Below are 10,048 nucleotides of genomic sequence, written 5' to 3'. Positions count from 1 at the left end.
GGTTCAATCTTCGCTTTCTAGCCGATTCATAGCCATCTTCTACCACTATGTGCACTTTCTGAGATTTCAAAGTTGAAAGTTCTCTTCTAGTTACGCGAAAATGTTTTGTTTGGATCTAAATTCGAGCCTGCAAGATATTGGAAGGCTATTGATTTAACTGAGTTACAGCATGATCTATACATACTTCCAGTAAGTGAATTTATGAACTTTTAGCTTTGAAATTGGTAATCATTTTACACACTGTAGATTTCCAGATATATAGTACAGCCGCGCGGCTATACCTTTTCTTTTTTTCTTTTTTTTTTTAGAATTTTTTTTCCTGACTTTAAGAGAGAGAGAGAGAGAGAGAGAGAGAGCTAATTAAGGATTCCTCTCCAATCGTACAGGTAATGGCAGAATGTCCGCCTCTCTGTACACAGAAATAAACATAGCTGTTAGGGTAGGGCAACAGTAAGTAACTGATATTAACTCGACGGGTCAAACCAGCCCAAACAGAAAAGTTCATGACTGGTCGAGTCTTCATCAAGATATTGTCGACTCGATCGCCCAATGAATAGTGTCTCCGGCGGGTTTGATTGCTTTTGCCGCAGTTTGTAAAGCATGGAGATCAGCAGCCATCAAACCATACTTTACCATCCGATCAAGACTGAAATCTCCATTGCTTATGATCGAAGATTTGCTTCACGGTTGATTTTTGTGAGTGTCTTGCACTTACCAGAGGAAACATGGACGCCAGTTCTTTTAATTATAATATGGAAGACGGGAAAATCATGTCCTGCTGGGGTAAACGCCTCAATGTAAGCGCCATATTTATGGATTCAAGCCCCAAGCTTTTATCCGTGTATAGGAATAGGATGATGCCTCAAAATTATTTCAAGTTGCATATTTTTTTCAGTACTGGACTTTAACTAAGGTAATAAATATTTGGCTGAACATTTTGTCTACAAAAATTACAACTTTTCTGCTAACCTTTGTATGTATGTATGTTGTCACAAATGTCATAGCGTTATTGGTCGGTATAACCGTTGCAACTAAGTTTTTCTCCTATGCATTAGGACCCCTGGGCCCAGATTGTGGTGATCATTATATTTCAAACCCCACTTCTGCTTCCTTTTTGTTAGTGAAAAACAGAACACCCACCATCCTTGTCAAACAAGTGACAGAAAAATCAAAAACAGATTGTGACCAGTAATAACCAAAATCCCTTTCAAGCTCCAAGCCCCAGACATAAACATATTGCTGCAGTCACTATCATTCAAAAAGCTCTCTCTTCTTCCATCACCAAATCACCATCAAGATCTAATCTCCAGTAGACGAGCAGTATTTGAGATGGTATGACACCAAGGTTCAATAGATATGTTTTTTCCTCTATATTAAGCAATAATATATATCATACTACCACCATTTTTATACATTGCAGTACTAATACTTCTTAGTAGACTAAAAAAACAGGTTCACAACCATTGATTAAATAAACCCCTCAAAAAGAACAAAGCAAGCAAAATGCGAAAAGGAGAACCTTACAAGTTTAGCTAATCAAATCCCCTTCATAGTCGAAGTTAGCTTAGATAGAGGCCGATTTGCGGACAATGTAACGATAGGCAGCGACCTTTCTCCTGCGGGAGGCGCTGTTGTCAACCGAGAAAACCATCTTGCCTGCTTCACGAGGAGTGAAGGAGTTGTGGATTGCTTCTTCAGAGGGCATCACCTTTCTTGGCTTGTCCACTTGGATTATGTAGCTGCCTTCTGCATTGGGCACAAACTCTGCACTGTACTCCAAGTCCCACCCTCCAACTACTATATCCCATGTTATTGTAGCATCAGCCTGATCAAAATTCCAACAAGAACGAGAGAAATTAACCACCACTAATCTCTTTTAGATCACTAATTAAAGAAATTAACATTAAGACATAATAACTCTGGACGGTTAATGAACCTCAATCCCCTCGATCTGTATGTTCACTTTCTCTCCTCCTTTGACAGTGAACTCGGAAGCTGGTTTTGGGGGACCATTTTGCAGATCACTGAGACGACTCAGGCCACCATACTGAACTGGAACGTCCTCAGGCCTTATAAACCTGTTTCAGAATGGCAACATACCAATTTCGAGTAAGTGTCCAGCAATCAACTTAAAATAGAAAGGTGACATAGCAACAGGGGTTTTACAGAGTACAGAAGAGAAGGAATTGAGTTTAAATTCAAGAAATGAACAAAAACACAAAAACATAAAATAATGGAAAAACAGTGAAGGAATCAAAAGGCAGCAGGGAAACTATAAACCCAAATAAAGAATCAGCAGAGAGTGGGGACCAAAAACCCAATTAAAGAATCTCAATAAGAACATCAGTTTTCACAAAAATCATATAAGAACAAAAAAGAGTGAAACAATGTTTGATGGTAGGGAACTCACTTGTATAGTGTTTCTGCAACATTTCCTTCCTTAGATATCACAAACTTGCTCTTAGTTCGTTGGGTCAGAAACGGACTGAATATAGAATACAACGCGCTGAAGTACCACGGCACATTGATGAAAACCTGAAAACCACCCCAAATTAAAAACCCATATCAGAATTACCTCAAAAAATACATCCTACCCACAAATCAATCATTTTGTTCTTAAAAAACCCTACTAGAGAATCAACTCAAAAATACAGTCCACTAATTCAAATTCAAAACCCACAAGAAATCAATTGAAAATTTTAGGTACCTTGCGAGCAACCATTTCGGGGTAGTTGTCTTGAAACAGAGAGAGGATCTGGTTAGAGGCAACCCTGAGCTCTCTTTTGGGCATGTCTTTGAGATCAGTGACTTGGATGATGGAGTTAATCCCACCAGGCTTAAAATGCAAGGCGTTGATGCCCCTCTCAAGAACCTGAACTCTCCACCTCAGAAACTTCTTAAGCTTCTCGTCATCCCCAAAAATTCTCTCGTACATATCTCTGTCCTTGAAAACTCCATAGGCGTTGTAGCAAACAGGGTGGCCCTGTTTGTCAAAGCCGTGCATATAAGCCACAACTCCTTCAAGCTCCTTGAACCCCAGGTCCTCCTCAACGACGCCGTCTGCTCCAAACTCTTTTCTCCAAGCCAGGCACTTGAGCAGCATGGCGAAAGCGTCAGGGACCCTGAAGTCTCTGGCTCTGAGAAACTTCAAGAGAATCACATCGGCCTTTTCGTCGTTGCCCAACAGGGGAACCCCCCACATGGACCCGTCGGAGGCTTCAGAGCCCATGAGCTTGTCCTTGAGCTCTTGAAGCGCTTTCTTCTCTGAGGATTTTAGCTGTGAGACGAAGTACGTGTCCTCTTTGAAAGATGGGGTGCGGAGAGTGGTGGCTTCCATGAAAGTGGTGACGAAGCTTTTCTTGTTGGGTTTTGGTGAGGCTTCTGGGTGGGTTTGGAGAGGGGTTTTCTGGTCCATTTTTGGGGTTTTTGAGCGAGACCCAGATGGAATCTGTGTGAGAAAATGCAGGTTGCTTGGTTAATTTGAGAGTCTGGGTTGTGTAGATATGTATAGTGAGAAGGTTGGGGTTTTGGGTTTGGTGGGGAGGGTCAGAGGAAGGTCTGGTTTCGATTCTGAAAGCTCAGATACTTCTGGGAGTATGATTGCAGTGAACGAGGGAAAGAGACAAACAAACAAACAAAAGAGAGGTTGAAAAAGACGCAGATTGAAAAAAGAGAGAGAGAGAGAGAGAGAGAGAGAGAGAGCCGCGGTTTTAGTTTTGAACTTTCAAAAGCGGCTTCTCAAGAACAGGAAAAGAGGAAGGTCTACTTGTAATAAAAATGTGGCAAAATTTGAATGGAGAGCATGAGGAACACGCGCCCTTTAAGCGCGGGGGTTAAGTTTTCGAGGGAACCTAGCCGAGCCGAGCCCAGCCGAGCGGTGGGGTGGAGTGCAGAGAAGGTGATAATAATTGAGGATTTGAGGGGGTGGGGATGAACAGTGGGCACGGGATTGTTTGCGTGAAGTGGGGCCCAGTGGGGGCAGTGGGCCTGTTTTCTAAGCTCCTCTTTTTCTTTTTTAGTTTTCCCGGTCTCTTCTTGTGGGCCCAATCTCCTTCCCACGCCTCAAAGCTGCAAAGCACCTGTTTGGTCCTTTGATCCCCATTCTTCTTCTTCTTTTATAATTCATGCTTATCAAATTTATCTCATTTTAAAAATAATTAAATGCAATATTCAGACAATCTGTTTATTAAATTATTTACTTTTTAGAGCATGGTACGTCATAAATTATTCAATAATACATGAATCAGAATGTTTATAATAAATAAATATTAGCAAAAACACGTGACAACCCATAAAATATAATTCGATCTTATAATTAATTAATTAATTTTAGAGACGTCCTTTACTTTATTTTTCTATTAACGATAATTGTTCAAGGAGACGTACGTAAATACGGTACCTTGATTATTTTTCTTGATTAATAAATTTGTAATCCACCGAAGGGCTGCAGCATAATGGAAAGGTAATTATTAGTTATGTGTGTTAGAAATGCACATGAGTGCGTCTTCGTTGCAGTCAACTTTGTCATCTTTACTAAAAGCTAATCAATTACATTAATCTTATGGTTAGCGCTTCAATATCTCAAAGTTATCAAGAAAAAAAATAATAAATAATGCCAAAATTACTCAAAGCTGTAAATATGATTTTCCACTAAATTTCCCTTTCCTGTGAAATTTGAATAATGCTGCAAAATTTTGAGCCAAAGTTTTTGCTGGTAGCCTTTTACAACAAGTTTGCATGAAAATGTGAAAGCATGGAGTGGATAGGGAAAGACCTTTCGGCCCCACTTTTAAAGAAACCCGGAATATTTGCATCGATTTCTGAAAAAAAAAAAAAAAGGGGGGGACTTTAAAATTGAAGCCAAATTTAATTAATTAATCATTTAGGGAAAAGGAGGTTAATGAGAATATTTGGGGATCTTAATGAAAATTACCCATTATTATTAGGCATGGTTTTCTGTCAATGAACCGTAGGACCCATTTTCATCATTTTATCCACCAAAGCAGCCTAATTGACAAATTTTACACCCAAATTCAAATGTGGATCATATTGTAATAGTAATATGTTTTTACAAAAATACCATGATTCATGAACTCGTACAAAAGCACCAAATGGAATGCGTACGTGCTTTTCAAAAAAACCCAAATCAAGCAATTGTTGTAAAAATAAAAAATAAAAAAATCTGTCAAACGATAGAAATATGATTGATAAAAGTAGAAATGCTCGATTACAATAGCCACAAAGATAAACAATCACTTGAACTCGTATTTAGACCCAAACAAAGGTAAACAATTGTTGTATTTAAAGTACATAGTTAAGATTTAGTAAAGAAAAATAGTAACAAATTTTGCATTCACGGAAAAAGTAGAGGAAGTTAAAAGATGAGTGTTAGAATCACTGACGATAAAAGGAAGAACAACATTTTGGATAAACTATATTCTAAAGTTAGTTCACATTACGTTATTCTGAAAATTCGGGAAAGTTAAATGTTTAATTCAAAAAAGAAAAAAATATCAAAGTAATTCTTTCTTTTTACTTTTCCGGAGCTGAACCAAATCACTTTTGACCTGTGCACCATCCCACTTGATTAACAAAACCCTTTAATCATCGCTCCCCAAAAAGATATGAACCGTCCTAATTATACTCAATTACCATCTTAATTATGCCTCCATACATCTCAAATTAAAAGAAAATTTTTAAAAATAAAGAGATATTTAGTCATGTTTTCATTCTTATCACTAATAATATAAACAAACCCTACACTATTTAATTTCTATAAAAAAAACTTCAAAAAAAAATGACAGCTGGCCCTATTGAATTTAAGTTTGATTATTAAATTACTTTGATGGTTTTGAGGTTGGGTTTGTTTTAAGAAATCGATAACAGTTTTGTAATTTAAAAGAAGTTAAAAACTTTTTTGTTATGTTGTAAATGAACTTTAGGTGTGTTTCTAAAGTCCATTTCTTAAAAGTTTTTATTTTATAATTTAAACTCCTATATTAGGCATAATAATGAATTTCCCAAAAATAAATGTGTTCAGAATATAGAATAAGTTGGTGTTTTCTGTAAATTCACATATTATTTCACTCAGTACAAATTTTTTATTTAGGTCACATCTCACATGCACACCAATAATAACGAAAACTAGTGTGAGAAATGTGCACTAGAAGTTCAAATGTGCTTTTAAGCCAAAACAAAAACTCTGCCACACCTGGAAAGAACATCGCCTTAATCAGAGGAAATTAAGCCACAGCTCTATCCAACCAAAGATTCTTCCAAAGATATGATCATTTTTCTCACTTTGGCTCCCAAGTCAAGTCACCAAGACAGCCAAACATATTTTTATAAGGGCTACAGCTCATGCAGGTTCAGAGAGCGAGCAGACACAGCAGCACAGACAAACAAAAAGAAGAAACAAAGCCATTAAAGTAAAGCTTTGAATAAGTGGACACATTTTTTACCATCTTCTTCATTTTGTCAGTTCCTCATGTTTCAGTATGAAAGCACACTACCTCCCAAGAAAAAAAATAATTCAGAATTCAGATTGTGCAGATGAGGTTTTGTGTTAAATGCATCCTCTAAACTTGGCTTTACTTGATTAAATGCAAACATAAAGTTTTACTTCTGAAACTCAATATAAAGTTGAATTGAAACCCAACTGATTTTTTATGTAGGCAGAAGCAGTACTGGACTTGTGGTCTTTGTAGTGACCCATTAGAGAAAACCTTGTATATCACGGGAATATCACTGTTTTGCTGTTTCTAATCATGTGTCCGGTCATGCGTGATAAGAATTTCACATAACAAAGCGTGATGGAATGTAAATAGCAAAATAATTTTATCGCTGTAAATCATTCTCCACCATTTATTGAACTCCGAGTTAGATATGAAAATAGTAGGGTTTTGCAGAGCTGCAGGGAACCTCAAACCAAGGAGCTTTCTTTGTGGTGAAATATTGTATGGGAACTGTCTTTTACACCAATTGGGGGCATGCCTGATTTGCTATGGATAAAAGTAGTTTAATGATAGGAGGGGAGGTACCACTCTTGTTGCACAAATTTATTGCTCTCTTTAAGAAATGGCACCAATGATTTTGAGAAAATTATTTTCCATTTCTAAGGTTTTAATAAATAACTTTTGCTAAAGTAAATTGTCCACACATGTACAAACAACAACAGACAACCTTGTGACCCTAGCATTCAGTAATCTTGATGAACTCATAAGTTGTATGTTTTGAGTTATGCTTGCCAATGAAATAGTTTTTTTTTTTTTGAGATGTCCTTTTTCTTTTTCTTTTTTAGTAAATAGTACCAATAATAAAGTTGAAATAAATGAGAGTATGGGTTGGTCAAGGCCTTGGGAGACAGAATTTCAGACTTTTTCGTACAAAATGTTGAATTAGGAGAGTTCTTGGCCTGTTTGCGTGTGAAAACATTGCAGAAAAAATGGTCGATTTGTTTTGGTAAGACCTGGCAGCCAAATGGGCAAAGCAGAGAAGTCTGAAGCCTAGTTGTTTGTATTTACACACTGATAATTATCTTACAAATAACTCAAAAATATCAAAGGAGTCTAGTCTAATGAAAAAGTGTTTTAATTGACAAATCGGTAGTCTTATGTTTGAAAAACTCTTTTTAACAGTATTCAAAAAAAGAATCTAATAGCATGATGAGTGTATAGTCTATGGGGGCTCGTTTGTTACACAGGACTGTCTTGGCATGGACTATGCTTAGGAAATCTCTTGGCTTTGTCTAAGTTGGATAACATTTATCTTGTGTTTGGTGTATGCTTGGACTAGGACTAGATTTTTTTTATTTTTTCATATATATATATATATATATATGTATGCATGTATATTATAATATAATATATATATATGGGTATATTATAATAATAATATACATGTATATACGTGTATATATATATTATAATATATATACATATATTATATATGTGTATATAGGTGTATCTGTATATTATAATATATACATGGATATAATACATATATATATGTATATTATAATAGATAATATATATGGGCAATAATAATAATAATAATAATAATAATAATATACATGTATATATGTATATTATAATATATATATACATATATAATGTATATGTGTATATACATGTGTATATGTATATTATAATACATACGTGGGTATAATATATATATACATGTATATGTATATATACATGTATATATATGTATTATAATATATAATATAATATATATTACATATATACATGTATGCTATTATTATAATATTAATATGTATATGTGTATATGGATATTATAATAATAATATACGTGTATATATGTACATTATAGTATATATGCATGTAATAATAATAATAATAATAATAATAGTAATATATGTTATTAGTATTACAATATAATATATATATATATATATTATACATTGATGAACATGAGACTAGTTAATTCTTTCTTTTTATATGAATTTAGTGGTCACCTCATAAGAATGTATTTTTGATAAGTTCGGTACTAACAATTCCATCTAAAACTAAAATTAAATGAAACAAATATGTTATCTAAATCAGAACAAGCCAAATCTGTATACCCACCGACTCCAAATGTTTTGCAAGGCTACATGTTGGGTTGGCTATACGGTAGATTACTCTGCTTGGTAAATTGAAATGAAACAAGGGATGTGCCTAATTTCTGTAAGCAAGCCACTGACTGATTGATTGATTGATAGATGGAAGGACTGATCGAAATTGAAGTAACCCTGCCACTCTCTTACTAACTTACCCTCACATGACCATTGGAAACATAGGATTGACTGGACTCTTCAGCCCAATTATGCAAGTACATGAATTGATAAAATTATTCCTTTGGGTTTTTTTGTCCATTTCTCCTCTTTGAACACCAAGAAACCAAAACCAAAAAGAAAAATGATGATAAAAAGAGCAAAGAAAGAAGGTGAAAATGAAAAAAACTTACAAGAAAGAAACACATCGATGACACACATCTTGGAGTTTGTGGGCTGGCCAGAGGGCCACGAATTGGCTTTATCTTGCTCCTTGGGATAGCCCACCTCCAACCCATTGGCCCTCACTTCATGCCACTGTTTATTAGATGCTTTCCTTTGCTTTGGCTTTTGGGCTCTTAACGCCCCATGAAATTTCTTGAGGAGGAATTCAGCTATTGGGCTGTATGGCTATAGCCCATGCCCTTTTTTTATTTGTCAATACCCATGTAGTCTCTCTCTCTAGCCAATGCTTTTCTTTTTTTCAATACCTGTGTTCTCTTCTCTCTCTCTCTCTCTCTCTCTCTCTCTCTCTCTCTCTTTCTTCTTTTCCTCCTTTCTCTCTTCTTATTCCTATTTCTGTTTTTTTTCCCCCTTCGTTTCTCCAATTTTTATGGTTTGGATCTACTATAAATTGAGCCTTCTTCCACAGTTTCTTCTTCTTCTTTTTTTTTCTTTTTTCTTATTCGTTTCTCTTTTTCCTCTCACATGTATTGTAAATTCCGACTTGGTGCGATATGGCCCTTACTGCTGAAATTTTCTGCCTATGTAAGGTAAATTTAGCCCATGAAGTTTTGAAATCCTAGATTTGTCCTTGACAACTTTAAATTTTTTATTTTTTAATTATAATTTTTAAAAAGAACAATATGAGATGAGAGAGTAAGAGTAATTGCCATGGCTGGTGACACTCGCCAATGAAAGCAGCAGAGACCCTTGACATCGCCTTCCTCCACCACCTTCGCCGATGATGGTCATGCTCTTCCACTCTCCTCTTCCCTCTATTTTATTTTTCCTTCTCTCTTTCTCTTCCCAACTCTCACTTTACCTTTGGATGGAAATCAGGCTAAGAAAGAAAGCATACATTAGACATTGGCAACTAAATTTGCAATTCCAAATATGTAATCTAAAAGAAGCCAAATCCTTTTGTTGGTTGATTTTAACAACAATGGTTGGAGAGTATATTACATCACTCAATATATATATATATATATATTTCCATTAATGTACATACTTCTCATGCTTCAAGTTACATAACATTTGAATTTGGGTACTTTA

At 35.5% G+C, this 10,048-nt stretch overlaps 1 protein-coding gene across 1 annotated transcript; it reads right to left on the bottom strand.

Annotated features, from left to right (window-relative positions):
- Positions 1-1,323: 1,323 nt before the first annotated feature.
- Positions 1,324-3,762, bottom strand: LOC117632379 (patellin-6). Its single transcript, XM_034365836.1, has 4 exons — positions 2,708-3,762; positions 2,411-2,535; positions 1,937-2,078; positions 1,324-1,825 (listed from the first exon to the last, which is right to left on the bottom strand). Exons 1-4 carry the CDS (start codon positions 3,413-3,415, stop codon positions 1,565-1,567), a joined length of 1,236 nt encoding a protein of 411 aa, XP_034221727.1. The 5' UTR covers positions 3,416-3,762; the 3' UTR covers positions 1,324-1,564.
- Positions 3,763-10,048: the final 6,286 nt, after the last annotated feature.

The sequence above is a fragment of the Prunus dulcis genome, chromosome 6 (assembly GCF_902201215.1).
Source record: "Prunus dulcis chromosome 6, ALMONDv2, whole genome shotgun sequence".
Classification (NCBI taxonomy): Eukaryota; Viridiplantae; Streptophyta; class Magnoliopsida; order Rosales; family Rosaceae; genus Prunus; species Prunus dulcis.
This window is presented reverse-complemented; position numbering and strand designations above follow the sequence as displayed.